This window comes from Meleagris gallopavo, chromosome 1 (assembly GCF_905368555.1).
Source record: "Meleagris gallopavo chromosome 1, MGAL_WU_HG_1.1, whole genome shotgun sequence".
Taxonomy (NCBI): Eukaryota; Metazoa; Chordata; class Aves; order Galliformes; family Phasianidae; genus Meleagris; species Meleagris gallopavo.
This window is the reverse complement of record NC_139404.1, coordinates 136,578,715-136,600,110: the sequence shown is the minus strand read 5'-3', so window position 1 is coordinate 136,600,110 and position 21,396 is coordinate 136,578,715. Positions and strand designations below refer to the sequence as shown.

The 21,396-nt window shown below is 37.9% G+C and overlaps 1 protein-coding gene across 2 annotated transcripts in view; it reads left to right on the top strand.

The window, feature by feature from the left end:
* COL4A1 (collagen type IV alpha 1 chain) overlaps positions 1-21,396 on the top strand; it is a 111,085-nt gene that overhangs the window by 29,425 nt on the left and 60,264 nt on the right. For both annotated transcript variants that reach the window (XM_010728563.4, XM_085215501.1), the window contains exon 2: positions 15,062-15,115. In XM_010728563.4, the coding sequence (XP_010726865.1) occupies positions 15,062-15,115 (54 nt within the window). The remainder of the gene's footprint in view (positions 1-15,061; positions 15,116-21,396) is intronic.

The window sequence follows — 21,396 nt, the reverse complement described above, 5'->3', positions numbered from 1 at the left end:
CTAAAAACAATTTTTAAATATTTTTTTTCACTTGATACTACTGTTTTTACCCTAGTTAGTCTTAAGTTTGGAATTTTGGATATTCAAATCTGAATGAATAACAAGATTTATCAAAGTTGTTGATCATAGTGCTAGGTCATGCTGTGGGTGCAGCAGTCCATAGAAAGAATCTGCTGCAAGGATTTGGATCTGCACTGCAGTTTTCAGAATTATGAAGCTTTGTGCCTCTGTATTTGTCAGTCAGAACTCCTAATCCCCCATCTCAGCAGCTCTTCCTCTTCTTTCTCTACTCTTAGAGTACTCTCCTTTGTGCAAGTCTAGGATGATGCTCAAGAGATCATGCAGGAGAAAGAAATGAGGGAAGAGTTGGCCCCAAGATTGGATCCTGTAGGCGCGAGCTGTTTTGTTCCACATGTTTCCTGGGCTCTCAGTTTTGTTCGTGAGTGATGACAGGGCTGAAAACTTCAATTCCTGATGATTCTGAGAACTACTGCAAGCTCCAGAGCTTCATTATTAAAATTCTTTTCAATAAAGTAACTTTTTTTCTGTTACAACTTAGATGAATCTTTATCTCAATAGGGTACTTTTCAAGCCTGAATTATTTTACTTGAAGATCAGATAAACTGTTAGAGATATGGAACAATAAATACTGTAAAATCATAATATAAATAAATATCTCCTTCAAAGCAAGCACCAGTGAAATTAAGAAACTATATCCCTTGCAAAATTTGTGCTTACATTAACTTTGGTTAAAATGACTTTATCAAATATACCAAATCTGCCCTAAGAGCTTCAATTCTTTCACATTTGTTTCAACTGCTGAATAACATCAGTGAGATAAATGATCCATGAGCAAATCTGATAGAAGTTACCATTATCCGCATGCAAGAAATGCAAGCTGGGCCCAAAGCAAGTGTGGTTTTATTTTAAAAGGAATGTTTGTTTATTTGTTTTTCAATAATTACCCCCTGGTTTCCTTGGAATTATCTGTAGGTTGCAGATTTGCAACCTATAAGACAGTCAAAGGGGAATGACAGTTTTTAATTATTTAAAAAAAAAAAATCTACAAGTTTTTCATAAACTCACATAACTACAAGCTTGAGTAAGAGTGCCAAAACTCAAGGGATCTTTGGTAGTTATGAATATTTGCTACTTATCTGTAAGGAGCTGGTATGGTTTATAGTGTTATATGGGAATGGCACAGGCAGCCTTTCTGTTAATGAGCCACTTTTAATAGGTAGATGTAGTGTTTTTGAGAATTACATGGGGTTGTTTGTTTGTTTTGTTTTTAACTCTTCACGCAGCATAAATGAGATTTTTTGTTGAGTGTTATTTAGATGTGTGGTTAGAAGTGTGGTCTGTTCTAGAGAATGATTTGGGAATACATCTGGCGCATAAAGAATGTTACCATGAGAATGACATGTTCTGAACTTTGAGTTTTAATACAACTTCTGCAGATGTGCTGGCATGGAAGGCGGTCTCGTGATGTGACTTTGGGTGGTTTTGCTTACATTTATCACTTTTATTCCTGTTTTTTTGAGGACACTTGTTACTCAGAATTGTCAATGTTTGCATTTCTTGCAGTAAGCTGAATATTTTTCAATTAGTGAATCTAGTCAGAATGTTCTGAAACAGCTAGACTAATTTACAGCTTGTGAACAGCTTTACATCTGGCACTGAAATGTCAGAGAAATGCTTGTCAGTTAGGACTGTTTTTAGCCTTCACATTTTGTGTCTGCATCACTCAAGGTAATTTTTCATTATCTGAGAATAATAATTGGAAACTTACTGCAGATTGCAAGATTGTATACTGTAAGATGCTGGATAAAGTTTTTGCTATTAGAAATTTATCATTTCTTTAGCAAAACTACAAACACCGCATACTGCTAGTGCTGTCCGTGACATCGACCAGAGCTGTTCACAGGCTGGGAATGCTCTAGCAAAGAGCACTGGGAAATTCCTTTTCAACACCTGTCTGAGTGCCTGGAAATTTGCAAATTATGGCATGAATCCATGCTGGTAGTGCCACAAGGTATGATCGTTTTTCACAAACTAGAAGCCTGTCTAAGCTAGCATTACAGCTGACTGCTGTAGTCAATTCAGTTCTTTGGAAATTAAATGAAGTCAGTCAACCTGTTCTAGGAAAAAAAAAGAAAGAAAAAAAAAAAGAGAGCACTATATCTTACAAACTAATATAAGATTACCAGTAAACCAATAAAAATGGAGGTATCTTAGATAGTGGCAGTTACGGTCTTGGAAAAAGCAGTACGATCAATAGTATTTCATTAAACTGAGTTAAACTCAGGTGACTCCCATCTTTTTCTGGCACAGAAGCATGTGGCAGCTCATAAATACATCAGCTTAGCAAATTACCTCAGTGCCTGGTAAAATGATAAGTGCCTCTGGTAATTGAAGTACTTGAGAAGCTTGTCAGTTTTACATCTCTCACATTAGACTGACAGAAAGTACAGGCCCTCAGTGGTTCAGTCTCTGGTTTTTCTAGCATCATTTTTTTGATTGACTCAAACATCATTTTAGTTTGAGAAGCTAAAATTGGCTGTTAAGAACATGGCGGGGATAAATGTTGCTGTATTAAGTCCTCATATAATTTAGTTCTTGAATGGGTCTGATGCATGCCAGTAGTAATGCAATAGTAGGGTTAGGCCTGCAGGAAGGAGAGAGCAAGCCTGCAACAGGTCCCACCAAGACTGTGCTCACCTGTTATGAGCTGTGGGAGGAAGAGCCATCCTTGTATCCTACATGCTGCCCTTTGGGTGCCTTGAAGCTCTTATTGGGAGGATATTTTTTGAAAGAGCTCTATTCTCTTCCTTCTCTACCATTTGCTATATTAACTCATAGGTATTCATTTCAGAAAATTTAGGTTTTTTTTTTTCTTCTTTTTTTTTTTTTTCCCAAAGAATATGATGTTTAGTGTTTAGTATGGAGCTTTTATTGGATAGATGAGCTTACTGTGCTCCGGATGGTTTTTAATTCTAAATAACATACATGTCTGTTGAAGCCTACTTGTGTCTACTTGCTTGTCACGAATAAGTAGAAGCAGTCTTGTAGCTGAACATTACCTGACTGCTTCTTACTGTTTTGAAATAAACAACTCACAAAATACTTACAGCTAAATGTTGATTTTCATCAGTGTTTGCATTCCTGCTGGCCTTTACCTGTGGAATGCAGGTTAGGCAAATATTTCATTTTGCTCAGCTATGGCTTCTCAGGAAGTTGCCAAAGAAAATAATGGATTTTCTTTTAAAACACGTTATTTCCGTTTCTGCAGCAAGAGCTATTTACTTTTAGTTTTGTACTCAATTAGTTCAGCATTTTTGTAAGCAGTCAGATATGAAACACTTTCCTGGATGCTCATGAGGCAGGCTTTATTTACTGAATGCAGTCAGAGGCTGAAATGTTACAATAAAAATTACATTGTATGTTTTACAAGGACAAAAGAAAAAAACCCAACAATTTTTGTCAACTTCCTGTCTAGTCAACAAAGAAACATAAAAGAAAGAGAAGTCTGACAAGTTTGTTTCCTTTTGCGTCTGACAAATGTTGCACACTAAAATAATATTTCCTGTCACTATTTTGTTCTACTGTGGTCATGTTCCAACATTTAAATTTTTAATAAAAACGTGGTTTTGAGAAAATTGTTTCTGTTTTCCATTTGGGCCCAACAAGTACACGTTGGTAATGCGTATTTTCCCTTGTGGCTATGTTTTAAAAATGCTGAAAGAATCCAATTGACTAGCCACATTATAAAAATTTATTTAAAGGGCAGAAAAAGAAAATTAAACTCTTTGAAAAATGTTCTGGATAGTTGTTAGCTCCTCATTTTGAGACAAATTTGTCTTTAGTGAATATACTTATCTACAGTATTTACAGTTTATCACGCATCTGGAATTTCACAATCAAATTGCAAGTGAGAACATTTTCTGGAAGACCTGATTTGTGTAGGAAGAGCTAGCATGATAGTCTGTCCCAGTATGCATATTCTTTATGTGCCTTTATGTAAGGGCTGAATTCAGCTCAAGTTAGAGGATTAGGATTAGGATTAGGATTTTCCCTGTTCATTGCAGAGGGATTGGACCAGGTGACTTTTGTAGACCCCTTCCAACTCAAATGGTTATATGACTCTAACTTTAGGACAATAGGGCAATAAAAGCTACACTGGTCATTTGAATACCTTTCTGTGAACTCCTGTGTGTCCTAAGTCTCATAAGTAAGAACTGGATCAAGTGGGAGCTGAAACCTACTGAAGTGTGGAATTTCATGCGAAAAAGTGTGTGATGTAGACTATCTGATTTTCACCTTGGATAGAATTTCTTCCTTCCCATGTAAGTTTGCTGCTTATGGGATAAGTGAGATCACCAGTGTCCCTAAAGGCATCCAACCTGCTCAGTCTTACAAGCATAATGCTCACTAGTAACTTGAGTTTTTGCAAGTTGTAGCAGTCATTTTACCAGTGCAGCGGTAATACTGCTTGTTGGGAAGCAGGTGACATGACCTCTTCCCTGTAGCTCCTAATCCTCTTAGGAGCTTTGCAATCCACAGTTTAGGCTGTTCATCCTCATTCTTTTTGTTGAAGTCAGATACAAGAAAGTCATAAATCACAGGTGTACAAGAATGCTTGTGAACGAGAGAGGTTGTTGATCTCTGAGGAGATTTTCCTACTTCTCACATCTGTGGAGGATGTAGCGCAAGTGCATTTTTATGAAGTGAGGTTCTGCTTCAGTCATAGGGCATCATAAAGTCCTTGAGAACTGGATTTGTGAAGTGAAGCAGTGGTTTGGCAGTTGATTCTCAACTATCTGTCCTGGTATTAAGATTTGAAGTTGATTTGGGGGTTGAATTCTCTTCTTCTAGTTGTTCTGTTTTGTTTTCCTTTTGCTTTTTAAAATCTGCTTGTTTCTTCTCCCTAAACCCTTTCTTAAAAGACAATATCACTGGGACAAAGTATTACCTGGTACCCCTGAGTATTTATCTGGTGCTTCTCAGAGAGGAAAGAAGAGGCCTTTGGGACTGTTTGCAAGAACAGACAAAAATGGTTGGTTTCCCTCCCTCCCTCCATAGCACCTTTGTTTTTTTTCCTTTGTGCTTCTGACCAGTAGAGTATTTACTTCTTTACTGAGAGAGGATTTTTGTAAAACCATGAGCTTTGCATTTAAGATCTATGTTTTTTGCAAGTTGAGGCTCTTCAACAGCCATAGTCATATCCATGTGTTATCTTTATGGATCAGTGTCCTTTGAAATGAGACTGGAAAGAATGAGAAGTTTCTGGAGTGTGCGGTCTTTACCAGAAAAGATACTGATGTATCTTGAAGAGAAAGCAATACATAGTCAATGTTATCCTTGCTGGCCTGCTTAAAAAAAACAATGCTTCCTATTCGGCTTTTTAGGAGTCTGAAGAGGAATCTGGCTTTTGTCAATTTGTTGCAAAAATTATTAATTTAAGTGAACTGAAGTTATATCTCTGAGCATGAGAGAGGATGCCCAGGTAGGTTGTTGACTGTTGATTTGTTAGAATATTTGAGAAAAATGCATGTAAATAAACACCTGTTCCTGCTTGCAGTCCAAAATGAATGATGAGACTATAATGCAAACAGTCCTAAACAAGTTTTCACTTAAGGAAATATTGTTCCAATTTTAGGTCTGCCTGTGATTCTATAGGTTTTTGAACTGTCTGTCTGCAACAGCGGGCTAGAATCTTTCACTGTAGCATTTAAGTATGGCTTTTTATTGTACGGTTTTCCTGTAGGATGAAGCTGTTTTGTAGAGGTTTGAGATCTATGTGGAAGGAAAGTGGGTTTATAAAATGAAACATTTTGTATGTGTGTATATTTTGACTGGCTGCTAAGCAGACTAAACATGCTGCATGCATATTAAATCCAGTGTTTGACAAGGATGTTGAACTGCTGTGGTTACTGCTGCTGTTTCCAGAATACTTTACAGTTTTTAAAAGGTATTAATTACTCATTAACAATCTTATGAGTCTTTGTTGAGTCTGCTGACCAGAATGAGGCTATCACTATCTTGCCTATCTCTTTTTCCCAATGTTATTGAGGAGATTAGGGAGCTAACATCCTATCTAGAAGAAAAGCTTATGTGGAGTGAACATGTTTTTAATTCAAGAAATCTTTTAGACAGTTCTGATAGAATCATACAATAAAAATTGCATGAAGTCTAGTAAAATTTGGTAGCCTTTAAATATTCCAGCTGAGGGACTGCTCCTGCAAGGGTTTTAATAGATAGTCGTGTACTTCTCAATATGCCATGGAGGTTGTTGGAGATTTCCCTCAAGGCTTTCTTTGTAGAAGCTGTGGCATTTCACAAGTAGGGGCAAATCTTTGTGTAAACAGGATGCTGCACCTCTTGTGAGATGGGCTTGTGTACTGTGGAGGTACAGCCACTGTTTCAAAGAGTCACAAGGGTCATCAAGTCCAGCTCCTGGCTCCACACAGGATTGCCCAAGTCATCTGCTTCAGCAGCAGTCTGTCTGTCATGAGGAACAGGTACAGGGCTATTACTGCAGGCACTGCATATGCCTTTATGGACGGGTACATGAAGCTAAATCTTTTTGCACATCATATGGAGCCGATGTTTCGTAAGTCATTCTCAGAATCTGATCAGGAAGGGCTGAGGTGTAAGGAACCAGTGATGGGAGCAGAGGACCGGGAAGGAGCAAATGGGTGCCATTCATGTATTTTATGGGACATGGAGGATGGATACTTCCTGGGCAAGATCAGGCCCACGGTGGCATTGGTTCATAACTTCCTCCTCTGGTGGAAAGTGGAGTTATGTAAGTTAAAGCGCAGTACTCAGAGCCCACAAAAAGGAAAGCTGTGCACAGACCATGTGATTTGTTTAAAACACAGCTGTCCTCATCTGTGCTGGACTGAATGTCACCTGGGTTTATCCTTTAGCCGGGCCTAAAGGTCCAGGAATTTATTTTTTTTTTCCTGGGCTTTTCTCCCATTGTTCAGTGTGTGTCCCCACCAAGAGGATTTCACCTCCTTGTTTATTTAGTCTAGGCAACCGGTGGCCAAGGGAGAAGCCCTCCACTTCCCAGGGCTGTGCTGTTTTAGAGATGTTACTTTCAAATCTGTTTGTTTATGTTGACATCCATGTTCATCAGCTAACGGAAGGGAAAAGCATGGCTCACCAACTCGCTGTAAACATTTGCAAAATTGCTCCACTGGTTTCCTGCACATCCCCCTGAGGCATTTCCTTGGCCTTGAGGTTTACAGAAAGGCCTGGGGATGGGTTGGAGCACTGAGGCAGTGTCTCTCCTACATACTTGCTTTTCTCTGCCGTCCTGATGTATTAGGGCCTTATAGGTGTCAAATACCAGTTATAAAAGTGAAAGGCTGGCAAAGGCTCTGGACATGTGGAACAAGGGAAGTTGCCTTTCTCTCAGGGTAGCAGCCAAGAGGGTGGAAGCCCACACAGGATGAGGAGCAGCACCCACCTCACCAGAAGGGCCATTGTGCACATTGTTTCATCTTTGTGCAGGACCTCCACCAACTATATAGATGTGTATGGACACAGGCTCTGAGGGTCTGTCCACGTCCTGCAAACCATGGTGACCAGTGAAACCATGAGAGAGAATGCAAGATGGTTACATGGCCTTTAAGAAGGATGCTTATTCTCAATGTGAGCAAGTGCCCCACCATAAAGGAGCTTGGCTTGCTGCCATTTTGCTGCAAAAGTGGCAGTTCTATAGGATGGTTTTCAGTCCTTCTCAACGAGACCTTGATTCTTTTCAGAGTTTCCTGTAAAGAATTTTACTTAGAGGAAACACTTGCTATAAATGTCAATTTTTGTCCAAATATGGACCAACAGGAATAACTTCATATTTCCTGTGAACTAACTGGAAGCTCCCAGGATTTGCATTGCTTTGTGAAAATGATGTTCAAACAATTGACAGGAAAGTTGTGTTCGCAGAACAGCTTTCAGGGAACTCCCATAGTCATGACCCCATGTCCAGGACAGACCCATAGGGACTTTAGAAAAGAATTTCAGAAATGAGATCTTTACAATAAAACATTTCATCTCCAGCAATCTGGGAGTCATTTGACTAAGAAGAGGTGACTGTTGTTTTTTTTTTATTACAACTTTTTTTTTTTTTTTCCAGAATACTTCCATTAATGCTAATTAAAAAAATGTATATTTTTTTCTGAAATAATTAACATTAAGCATAAAAAATTGAGCTAATATTGCTGTCAGTGGCCAGAATACACTGGAGATCTCTGACAAGGATCTGTGGTCTGTCTGCAGTTTTTATATAAACATCCTGTAAGATTCTGGTAATAATAAAAACAACAACAACAAAACAAATACATCTCCCAGCCAAACAGAACAGAAACCTGCCAAAACCCACAGACAGCTCCGCATGTCCTAAGAGCCATAAAAAAAATAGTCCAGCTTAGTATGTTGCGATTTATTTGTACAGAATCAGTTAACTTTCTAAAACTTGTACAATTATTATAAATAAAATCCAAGTTGAATCATTGTAATCAGTTCAGATTTCATCATGCACAATGGTATTTCAGGCAGTAAATTGCCATTTCATCTTATCTGTATGTTAATTTGAATGAGATTCCCTTATTAATAGAGATACTTGATGCACTGATGCACTAGTAACTGAAGTTCCATTTTTCCACTGTGTAGGTTTGAGAGAGGAAATTTCTCATCTGGTCTAAAGTGATCTCTAAAAGTTACATTAAAACAGCTTTACATTAACAGGGAATATGTGGAGACCACTTGTGCTTCCTTCTGTCCCATACCTGTCCATCAACTTGCATCCTATAGAGCTCTTCAGCAGAATCAGTATTTTGATTCATCTTATCTGTACAAGGTTTAATGAGCCTTTGGAGATTACTGGGTAGTACTCATTTTCATTGCTTAAACCTAGGCACCCAGTGCCATTTGGAACATTTATTAGGCATGGCAGATATGAACTAAGACAGAGGGGAAAGCTGTTTCCACCTGGCCTGCCAGCTGGAGACAGGTGGGATACCATGGGACATCTTGAATGGAGCTGATCTTCTGTGCTTGGTGAATACCAGATCTTCAGAAAATGGAAATGACACAACCAAGGGTCTTAAATAGCTGCTACGTGACTGAAACTTTTAGTTAATGCTCACCAGAGCCAAACTTGGAGACCCAGATGCTGAAAAACCAATAAGCTATCCCTTGGTTGAAGGAATTCCCAGTACAGTGGTAAGTGTAACCTGGCAATAATTTCCTGGGAAACAAAAAAAATGAAGATAAGTGGCCAACTTTTTTTTTTTTTTTTTTTTTTTTTAATAGGGGATAAAGAGGACTATGGAGAGAAGGAAAGACTGGAACTTGCTGGCATTATAAAATCATAAGATATTCTTTATATATTTTCTCATTTAACTTTCTTTAGACATCTGAAATTGATGGTTTTACAGTTGAAATGAGAGCTGCCATGTTCAGTGCAGTCAGCAAGTTTTGATTCCACTCTTCAGCTCATGGTTGATCTATTTTTTAGTAGACGAGATGTTTTGGTTTTTATTTTTGCAAACAACGTTATCTTTTTCTTTAAATATGGTGTTGCCATACAAAACTTTTCATACTGCTGTATTTATTTAAGGAAAAAAAAGAAAAAAAAAATTATTTTTCTATTCTTTTTTTTCTATCTTTTCTTTTTTTCTTTTTTTCTTTTTTTTTCAAGTGTAGCCACATGTGTCCATAATCTAAAATAAATCTAACAGAGGCAAATAAGATTAATCTTTAAAAAAAATAATAATTTTTGTTCTAGCTAGCTGTAAATCAGAAGTTGTAGCAATGTCATTTTTTTCAAGCTGTTAATAGACTGCAATATCAGTTAAGAAACATTTTGACTAAGTGTTGCAGTTAACTGAAAAATAGCAGTGGTTTCCTCTGGTGATATTTTACACAAAAGGAGAGCTCAGGTAACCCAGTACAGCCCTATCTAAAGAGTAAACGTAGGGGAATTGTAATGCAGCTAGGGAGCTATTTTGACATTCTGAGGAGAGAAGAAAATATGAGAGGAATTTGAGATAAGTATCCTGCAGTTGGCACCACCTCTCTATTCCCGTATTTGGTGTGATGTGAAACTGAAGAATGGATTGATCCAGATCTTTTGTTGGCTATACGAGTTGTATAAGTTCGTGAATAGGTGGAAATACAGCCTTTGCTATACAGAGACAAATCTCCACCGTGGGAAAGTTTGTGCAGAGAGGGAAGGACTGTCTGGAGGCAGGAGATTCAGCTGTCACTTCGAACTACCTGTGTGACAGGGACATCCCATTGGCGTAACCAAAATTGGTGTTTGAACTGGGAATTGGTATCGGAATTCAGTCCAGACTGGAATATGAACAAAAGCAAACAGGGTGGGAAATCTTCACAGTTCTCAGAAAACGTGACCAGTTTAAGTATGTCTAAACAGAAAATATTATTTTATAATGAATGAATTATGAGATGAAATCCTAAGTATTTTTTACTTGCTGAAGCATTTTAGCTATGAATTAGAAGATGTGGCTAGCCACAGAATTTTAGTATCAGTGCTGATCTCATTGGTCACCTGTTTACAAGGTTTTCAGTCACTTGAAGAACACCGTATTCCCTGGAATGAGATTTTCAACATCACCAGCCTTAAGTAAACAGTGAGAATTGTATCAGATTTTACTTATGCCTGTGTTCTACAGTGTAAGATTTGAGCTAGAGTGAGGCCTATGCAGTCAGCTTGAGCTAGTAGGAAACCTGGCAGCTGAAACTCAGCCAAAGAAGGCTGGTTGATGCTGCGGGAAGGTGAACCACATTATGTCTCGAAAAATACACTTCTGTCAGAGAGGTGAGTGCCCAGGAACTGGCTCTGATTTGTGTTCTTTTGGTGCTATCTATGGTTTCCAGAAATGGTGCGTTTCCAAATATGGCCGCTGTCTCCCTCGCAGGCTGCTAATCTGGCTGTTTGTATTGTTCCTGTATGTGTTCCAATGGCCCTCAACTGCCAGGAAAGTAGCTGGACGTGGAAAAACAGAGCAGAATGCAGAAGTCTGTAGCTGAGGTTTGACAGATGTGCTAGAAGCTGAACTGCAAAGCAGAGTTTCTTCCATCAGCAGCCTTTTTAGCATGTTACTCGGGGCTGAGCACCCTGAGGCCTGGGATATGTGGCCGTTGTGGGCTGGCTTGGGAGACCCATTCATCAGCAGCACACTTTTAGGACTTTTTGTTAATAAATGAATTGCTCTCTTGTAGGCAAATATTTGGCCTGCATAGCACACTCATTTGTGTGATGTTAAAGGGACATAATCTTTTTTTCTTGTTTGATTCTGACTTGCTAGCATGATTCACTAAACTTATCAGTTGCAGACAGTCTGGGAGAAAGAAACAGAACGGAAATGCTTGTCACAAAATGAAGCAATTCATTCTGCTAAAATGAGCTTCTGCTTCTGGGCTGATGTTTTGTGGGAGGAAGAAGAAAAATGCATGCCACCAAATATATAATAACAGGCTGGCCAGCGATGGAAGGGAGCTGTGGCTGCTTGAAAGCTGCAAACTTGACCGTACGGAGGTGAAGTATCATGGTACATCTGGCAAGGGTCATCATGTTAATCTGTAGCTGGTTCCTATGCAAGTGATAAAGGGCTTTCCTCTTCAGAGTTCCTCCCATGTTGCACTTCCTGCATAGCACCATTCCTTCTCTGTTTTTGCACTTGGAGGACAGCAGGGATTGCTTTGAGATCCATGCAGTTCCTGGAAAATATACCGTTTCAGAAAGAATGTCTACAAGATAGAACAAAGCTATATATCTCATCTTTAGGCTTGTATGATGGGAAATCATAATCTAGGTTCTTCATTTCCTAAGATTTATTTAAAATCAGAACAATTTAAAGTAAGTAATAATTTGCATAGTTTCAGCTCACTTACATTGAGGTGACTGTAATTTTTCCATCAGGATAAAGTTTCCCATTGAGGACTTGATCATGTAAGGTTCATAAGTAAGTCATTCCTAAATTAATACCAGAAATGTGAATCTCTTTGTTCAAAAGATATACAGCTGAATTATATTCTCCACTTTCCAAGGGATGAAGAGTTATTATTATTTTCTATCCCACTTTTGTCCTCAAACCCTCTGATCCCCTATGTACATTTTTTTTCTCTCGGTTTTTCCCCTTGTTCTCATACATAGCCCATACTCCTTTCTGCCTGTCTCTCCTACTTGTTCATCTAAGGTGTGATTCATCTACATGGAAAGCAAACATCCAAAATAGGTGAGATGAATCCCAGCCCAGAATTGCGTTTCTTGCCATTGAATAAAGGGTGATTGCAGTGAAGTGATATGGATGTTTGTACAGGCACTAAGTCAGATGAACAAAAATCCTAAGATGTACCTGTTGTAACCATCTTCCTCTCTCCAAATTTCCCACCTCATTACTTAAATGACCCTTTGACCTCCTTAAAGTGACTTTTGATCCATAAGTTTTTTCCAGTCTGGCCTTCTCATCTTCCCCAAGGACCAAGAGAAAAAAGCTCAGACTTCTTCCTAGCATATGCATAGTCTTATCACATCCTTCAGATTTAAAAATAGGTTTTCATAGCTGCAGATAATGTTATCGACTAGAGGCTGTCATTGTTGGCTGATCGTCCATCCGCTTACAAATGTTACAGCCAGAAACAGTAGGAGGTGATGCCACTATAAAACAAACAGAAAGTATTGTAGTACAGGTGGTCTGCTTTGACATAGCAGGCCACAGCTCTTTTCTGCAAACGGGGTCTTATGCAGCTGTGCTGCCTGATGCTTCATACTTTCTTACCTTCCTTGCCTTCGGTTATTCTAAACTAAGGCTTAAGAAACAGGAAAAACAGAACATAATAGCATCTGTTTTGGAAGTACAAAAGGAGATGTGAAAGCACAAGTCCATTCTTCTGGCCATGCTAGATTTAAGAACAAAACCCAACTGAAAATAAATAGCAACATACCTTTTTCTAAAAGGGTGTATGTTAAATAACAGGCTTAAGGAAATATGAGGGGATTAACTTGAAAACAGATGTTTATAATGATTCGATGACGTGTTTTAATTACATTCCCAGATGCAATTAAAACAGACTTCTGAATTTAAGGGATGTGTTGATAAAACTGATAACATTCTACATGATGCTGGACAAGGAAGTATGAGCTTCAAGCATGCGTCCTCCAGTTGTGATCTCATCAGGTCTGAAAAACTAAAAGAGGCTGTACTTGATCAGTTCTTGAAACAGGACTTTCAAGTGTTTTTCTAGGCAAAGTGAAGTTTCTAGCACAAGAAGTGAAGCTGATTATTCAGAGAGTGGCAGTTTTCCCTCCTGGTCAGTATTGAGTTGGCATTGTACCATGTGTTGGCATTGTTTTCAGGTTCTCTTTCTACAGTATAACGTAAGAGGAAAAAAAAAAAGAATATTTTTTCTTTATGTGAATGTGGAGAAAGCTTTGACTTCAAACAACAAAATCAGTGTCTCTACTTATAAAAATATAAGATCTTATCAAAACAGTTGCTTCAGGTGTTGGTATTTTAGTTTTATTGGACAGCTTTTAATAATTCCGTTTGCAACATTAAAGCCCATGTTCACTTTGATGCTTTGGTTTAAAATAAAATATACTTAAAAAGTGTTAATGTATTATTTAGTTTCCCTGAGTAATGTTGTTTTTTAGTTTCTTTTGAGTTTTCCAAATTCAAAACAGTAGCATTTGCTTTGGCTTCCCAGCTGCACTGAGGTCCCCGTAGGTTGTGGATCTATAGATATAGAGGAATGGGTGCTTGGAATCCGTGATGAGACGTCATTCCAGAGAGGTGCTGCCCATGAATGGTCTGAGATAATGGCTTGCTGTGTGGTTGGTGAAGGATCTTGAGTACATTGGTGGATTATTCAGAGATTTGCTTGTTTGCCTCCTAGTTTTTTCTGAGAGGTATGATAACTAACAGAAGTGATGGATTTGCCTGAGTTACTTACAAGTATCTTCATGGAGGCAGTGAGGAGGAGAAGGGAGGAGTAGCCCAGATGCACTTGAGTGTGCAGGAGCACTAAGAAACCATAGGCTTTTTCTTGATCATCAGTTAATCTGACTTCTCTCATCTGTTTTCTGATTTCATGTTTTGCAAAGAAAATGAGAGGCTCTTCATGACGAAGTGATAAATATCTCAATACTTTGATTACTGCTGACTGTTACCCAGGAAGTAGTCATTGCCTGTCCAGTAGACATTAACAATTGTGTCCACGTCTCGCAGTAAAAGGAGTAGTTTGCCCTCTTGGAGACTGTGGTTTGGTTTGATTTTGTAAAATATGTGCAGATGTACTTGTTTAAATAGTTCACTGTGGTAATTATAACAGTATTTTAATTTCCTTGCAAAACAGTTATCTGGAGACTGCTAATTACTGATTAAAAAAAATTGATACGATCAATATTGAGATACCTCATGGTAAAGATCTGGAGAATGTTGCGTAAATATTTTGCATCTACAAAAAAGAAACATAGGTGGTATTCTTCATGTCTGCTGTTTTTCTTCTTAAATCTAGAAGTCATTAAAAGCTGTTTTACCATCCCTTTCTCCTCAAAGCAATGGCATGTATTTGTAGAGGTTAAATATATATGCAGAATGCAAGCCATATATTAATGATCTGGTACTAAAGAGATGCTTCTAAGAAGGGATTGATTATATTTTAAACAATCTGTTGGGCTTTGAATGTATAAATATTGAATAGATGGAAGGTCATGTTTTGAATTGTCTTTCATATTGCTAGATGGAGAATGCCTGTGTATAATGATGAATTGTGTTTAAAATGGTGGCCCAAAATACAATAATTTTCAAGTAATGTAGTGTTATAGTGTTGCAAAATCATTTACTGGACTTTTTACTGGACTGTGACTGAGAGTGTACATCTGTATAAGGATAACAAAGCATTGCCCTGGGCTTAAGTGGACATTCCCTGTGCTGTCTTACCCTGCTAACATCCCTGACTTGTTTTGATAGGTTCTGTCTGTCACCTAGGTCAGATGATTAAACCCTGCTTTCTGTTTTATTTTCAGGGTTGTTCTTCTAGTTGTGGAAAATGTGACTGCAGTGGAGTAAAAGGACAAAAGGTGAGTATATCAGCTGTCTCTACTTCATTTTCTCTCACTTAAACTACACAGTGTATAATCTACTGCCGGGCAGGTGAGCCATTGATTTCAGTGGAAGCTTGCACCACCTTAGGGCATTTCCAAGACCAAGCCTTTCAAGGAGGGTTTTCAAAATGCAGTCATCTCAGTACCAGCAGTGGCAGAGGGCTGAAGGGATAGGGATGGGAAATACCATAATGCCATCACTGTATGTTGAAGCCCCTATGGCTTGCCCATGCCCTCCCTACTGAACGGGACACTAGACCATCAGTCTCTTCTTTCCCATGCCTCACCCGTAGATTCCTCAGAAGGCAGTGCAGACCTTGACTTGATATCGTGACCACCTCTGGAACAGATGAGCACCTCCATTCAGAAATGCTCCCCTTCAGTTCTCTTCAGGAAAGACTGTAATACATCATAAGCAATGTACACTGACTAGTGTTAACCCCAGGAGGCGATGATCTACAATAGGAAGAAGGAGGTTAATAATAAACTCAAATACAGCAAAATGTTTCAGTTCAAGAAAAAAAATCTTTTTTTTTTTTTAGAGACCCTTGCAAATCCATTCCCATTCAACTGTCCAAATTATTTCCATGTATGGAAGAAAAAAAAAAAAACATATTAAAGGCTTCTTGTGAAGCATTAGCAGTGAAGAAAAAATCCAGTGTACTTAAACATTCCATGAATTCTCTCTGCAAATTACCCACTTCGTAAATACTGTAGACACTCAGTCATTCTCCTTATCTCTTTCAATTTTGCTGTAGAGATTTTAATCTACACTATCTTTGGTTGTGCATGCACACATACTGTGTATGTACTACAATTATAAACGAGTGCAAACTAAAGGCTTTATCATCCAGTGGGATCATTTTTGAAGGTAAGTTGTTTAGGTCACCCAACAAAATACTCAGAAGAGTGTGTTTTTTTTTTTTTTAATTATTATTTGTTTGCTTAAAAAATAATAATTTATATATATATAAATATACAGCTGGTCTTCTACATTTTCTCACATGTGATAGCTACAGATTAGGATATTAAGAATGTTTGTTGGTGGTTGTTCTTTAATGTTTTCCAAAACAGAGGAATGTAAATAGCTTAACTGGAGACTGAAGCAAAGATAATTTTATGTGTAGCAAAACATAGATTAATTTGTGAGTAAGATGAAAAGTGCCAATTTCCAAAACATCTTTGAGGTGGAGTTTCATTTTTTAATGACCAGTTAGTATCTGTTTAATAAAAGTCAGCTGTCTAATAAAAACAAATAAAGCAGAGATTTGTGAAAGGTCTGAAAATCAGAATTTTCCCCTTGATATCTTGATCTTTTTTTTCAGTTGTGGGTGCAAATGAATCATTGTAGAGCAAGATGGATATTATGCTGTAACTTGCTTGTTGAAAGCCATTATTTTCAGTTCATGGCACATGCCAGCATCTTGTAACTAGATCATTTTAAAAAATGATAGTTTGGGGAAAGAAAGTGTTGTAAAACTTACGCTTCATTTATTTAAGGCTTTGCACCTGTCTTAGCTAGATATTCCCTTGCTGACATTTCCTATTTGCAGGTTAGAGTCTGAGTCCTATTTCTCAAAGAAAAACAAGTGCCTGATACAATCAGAGCCAAAAGTACCTCAACTTAATGAAGATCATTTAAAAATGTAGGAGAGATAATAATATCAGTATGTAGCAACAGAAGTCATTGCAGTATATTTGAAATCTCATGCTCTTTAGCAAAAGAATGGTGAGGTGCTAGAGCAGGTTGCTCCAAGAGGTTGTGGATGCTCCGTCCCTGGAGGTGTTCAAGGCCAGGTTGGATGGGGCCCTGGGCAACCTAATCTGATATTAGATATGGAGATTGTTGGCCCTGCATGCAGCAGAGGGGTTGGAGCTTGATGATCCTTGAGGTCCCTTCCAACCCAAGCCATTCTATGATTGAACAAATGTTCAGCAAATCTTACGCAGCACTTTTCCTGAGTCCCATCACAAACTTTTCTATTTTAAACATGTGTACTGTGAAATATTGACACGCTTCCAAAGCTTAAATTTAAATAATTCAATTATTGACTTTTGAGACCTTTGAACAAGTGAACAAATAGTTATGCCTAGAAACTATGCTCAAGAAAAGCATTTTAAACTATTTTAGAATACATTTAAAAATAACTTTATTCAGATCAATATCTATCAATGCTTGCTCATTATACTAACCCTATAAGACTTTCAAATGTGTACTCGGCTGTTTGAGCAGAAAATTAAGTTTTTACTCAAAAACATGTCCCCAGGTTTTAGTAAAACTTTTTTATACCTAGTACCTGTGCAGAATAAGAACAGACTGCTATCCTGACTTAGACTCAAAAAAGAGAAATTGGTCAGGGAAAGCAAGAGAAGCATTCTTCCCAATTGCCTTGAAATGGTCTCTCAAAACAGCACCTTTGGATTTGAAACTCTTAAAAATGGTTCCTATTGATGTTCACAGTACTCAAGGCATCTGTTACTTCAGAGATCCGTTTGCATATCATTTAATTGGAGAAAAACTATTGAGAAGGGCTGCTCCAGGCCAGGATCCAGGCTGTGAGAGGGCTGCCATTTTAAGTCTGTTCTTTGTGGTGCCCAAGAATATGTTAGAAAACATCTGCTTTTCACTCCTCACGTAGCCTCCTGTGTGGGAAGTACATAACCATTCTGCCCAGCACCATGCTCAGCCAACATGTTGCCTGAGCTGGAAGCCCTTTTGATCCTGTGTTGTGCAGAAGTGCATAAATACTGAAAGGCCCTTTCCAATCCACCCACACTCTTTAGCACTCTAACCACAGTATTTTACTGCCATGGGAGCTGCAGCAGCTGCGGAAGTGGGTACTGGGTTTACCCTTTAATGCCTTAATTATTAACATCTGGAGGTAAATTTCTTACCATAGTGTGGGAAGAAGTTCCAGGCCCTAGGATTTGTGGTTGGGGAGTGGAGAATAATTAACATAGATTTGGTGAAATAATCTTATTAATGATCTCACCAGAAAAAGTGCTGAAAATAGTATTTGACTTAAAAGCTGTGGAATGCCCAAAGAGTATTTCTTAATAGCATTACAGACATGGAAGAGTGAATTATACTGCTGTGTTATTGTGTTTCATTTGAGAATCTTTTTATCAATAAGACCATTTGGATGACCATTTTCAATATGTTCTCTCATTAGACTGTTTCCATGAAAATTGCATTTGTATGCCAAACGCCTTTGAGATGACTCATACTTTATCAAGGGCGTGTAATCAATGAAGTCTAAGGTTTTTCATCCCTTTCAGAAAATCTGAGAAAGTGAGTGTAATTGCAACAGATGGTTCTTATCCTATAAAGCCTTTATTATTACACTGAGCATCAGACTGTTATTTTAAGCTATATAAAGTCAAGCATCCAGTATCTGCAGAACAGAAGGTGCAGAAATTTTAGAATAACATAGTGTTACTAAAATAATGAAGTAATAAATAATACCTTACTCTTCTCCATTTAATAGATTAGCTTGAAACATCTTCATTTGTTTCCTCTTGCACTTTTTATTTGTCTGTCTACATTATAACTGACTGTTCTTTCTAACCTCACTGAAGTGTGAGATCTGCTTAAACTGATTACTCTCCTCAATGCTTGTCTACTTTTTACTGGGTCACTCAGAATTAGGCAGAAGATGTATTTTCTCTTTTATCCATCTAGATTTTGAGAACAATTTCAAGCAGCTGTGAAGATAAGAGATGCTAGCCATTAACATGTAAAGAAAAAGCAGGTTAAGCATTTAATTGCTATTTAAAACAAAGACTGCATAGAGCAGAATAAAATTCCTCTGACTTTTTCAAGAATATTCATTCCCTCATTCATGAGCATTTACATTCGTTGGCATTTTTTGCCTGCCTAAATCAGATAAGGTTTTATTATACCTACACACAAATTACTTCTCTGTTTCCCTCGATGGGGGTATCATCCCTGCATGGATTGGCTGTGTTGCAGAAATACACACTCTGTCTTTGCTTGATCCATTTCGGGTCTGGAAGTCCGGCAGATATCTTAGACAGGTGAGCAGTGTGCAACTCTGTGCCTCCCCAGTTCAAAGCAGCAGTGACTGGGCTTTTCTCTCCTGTAGCCATGTTGTACAGTCTAGAAAGTCACCCATACTTTTGCTATCTGCAGATGATTGGGCTTTTTTGTTTACTCTGGATATTGAAATGTTAACTGTGTCCAGTTGACTGAATTGCTGTGTTTTTATTTTATTTTATTATTATCAACATTAAAGCTATCCAGATTGGGAGGGCCTTCAAGGCTTTTCCTGCTGTCTTACATAGCAAAAGATAGAGAAAAAATAAATATTCGTGGTATTAATTAGTTAAAACAATGCAAAAGCTCTCTACTGGAGAGAAAGTCAGGCTGTCAGTGGGCAGATCAACTTAAAATAGTTCTGGGTTTCCTTTACAAAATAGCAGATGGCAGCATGTCCATTCCTTTAGTGCAGCAAGTTGGAAGTCAATATATCTGCACTTTTCATATTGAACCTATTTTAACAGCATGAAGACTTTTTTTTTTTTTTTTAATCAAGACTTGGTCTTTTTAAACTTCTAATTGTTTCCTTGGCACTGTCTCTTGTAAATGTTTGCTATTTGGTTTTAATTACTTTCTCCTCAGTTTTGCTCAGTATTTCTGCCTAATAGCTGCTGTTGGAATGTACCTCGTTGATAGCACCTGCTCATGCCTGAATTGGAAAGACCATGAATTCAGGACACAAAGGAAAACAAAGCTAAATTATACATCCCACAAAGGGCCATCAAGTTGACAAGAAGGATGATAGGCAATGTTTGAGGAAAGAATGCAGTCTGGAAAGGACTAATACGTTGCATGAAATTGTCTAATAATTCCTGAAAGGGGGAAATTGAAAGACCGTAACAAGATAAGCAAAGATATTGTTCAGCTCCAGATCTGATACTCTTCAAGGAGACTTATAGTTCAGAAATATTTATGAAAATCAGGTCATTGTCCCAATGTTTGTGTCAATTCTGCAGTGCTAGTAGTGTATTTTTATTTATTTACCCTTTCTCAGAGAAAAATAATCAGCGAAAAGCATCTATGTTTCATAAAGAGAACAGACGAACAAAGCTCCTATTCTTGAAAAGAACAAGATGTCAAAAGGCTAAATAATATTGAGTGAGATATAGTAAGTATTGAAAGTTTCCCAATTGGCAGGCCAAACTTTTAAGTGATGTTTGAAACCATTAGATTTTCATACTTGGAAATTGTTAGTGGAAGCATTTGTCCATTTGCCCAAATGGAACTGAATTTCTCTGGCAAAGTTTTCTATGTTGAGGTATACTGTGAACTCAGTACAGTAGATATCTGTAATGAACACAAACTTGTTGATTACCCAATGAATTTATATCTCTGGAAAGAGTGCTATAAAAGCGAATATCCCAGTACCACTGTGTGGTGGGGTGTGCTCATACTTTGTTTCCAGAGATGAGTTCAAAAGGTTTTCACATGGTTATATTTCAGTTGACATAACTTTTTCAACATCTGTTGCCAGATGCATATTTTTGCTTGTAAAGAGATTATTATAACAATCTCAGGCATTTAATCATGGAAGAAAACATGCTCTATAGCCTCCCAGTGTTTGATTTTACATTTGTACAACTGCTGTTACTGTATTTTGGTTCCTTAAAGGATTACCGGAAGTTATTTTCATCTGAATCATGTAAGCCTCCAATGAAGTCAGTAAAGTTTCCCAAACAGGACATTAATGTAAGATCAGAGAGCACCTATAAAATCCATGCTTCTCTGAAAGAAGAACCACCCAGTGCCTCAGCAATAGCCATATACCATTTGGAATCATCTCAACTTGTAACCGTTGTCTATGTCACGTTCCCTGTGTCTAAAGACGACGCAGTGGTTATAACAATTTTGAATCAACATGCAGTTTTTTTAGAAACTGGTCATACATGATTACACCTGCAGTCTGCTTCTGCTTAGTGTGTGTTCTTACTGCCTGTAACACAAACACTCCATCCTGCTGACTGCATTCTGTGGGCCAGAGGCTGCATATGCCTGGGGAGCAACATTACCTACATTTTGTAATTTACCTCTCAGAATTCTTTAAATTATTCTTCCATTCAATTTAAATTGTGTTTGCTGGGGATCTCAGACCAAGCCAGCTATTTTAATTGACGGTTCTGTGACACTTCTTCAACAGAAGAATTTAATCATACATAATGTATTTAACAATCTGTTTCTGCCTACATTTTCTCTGTAG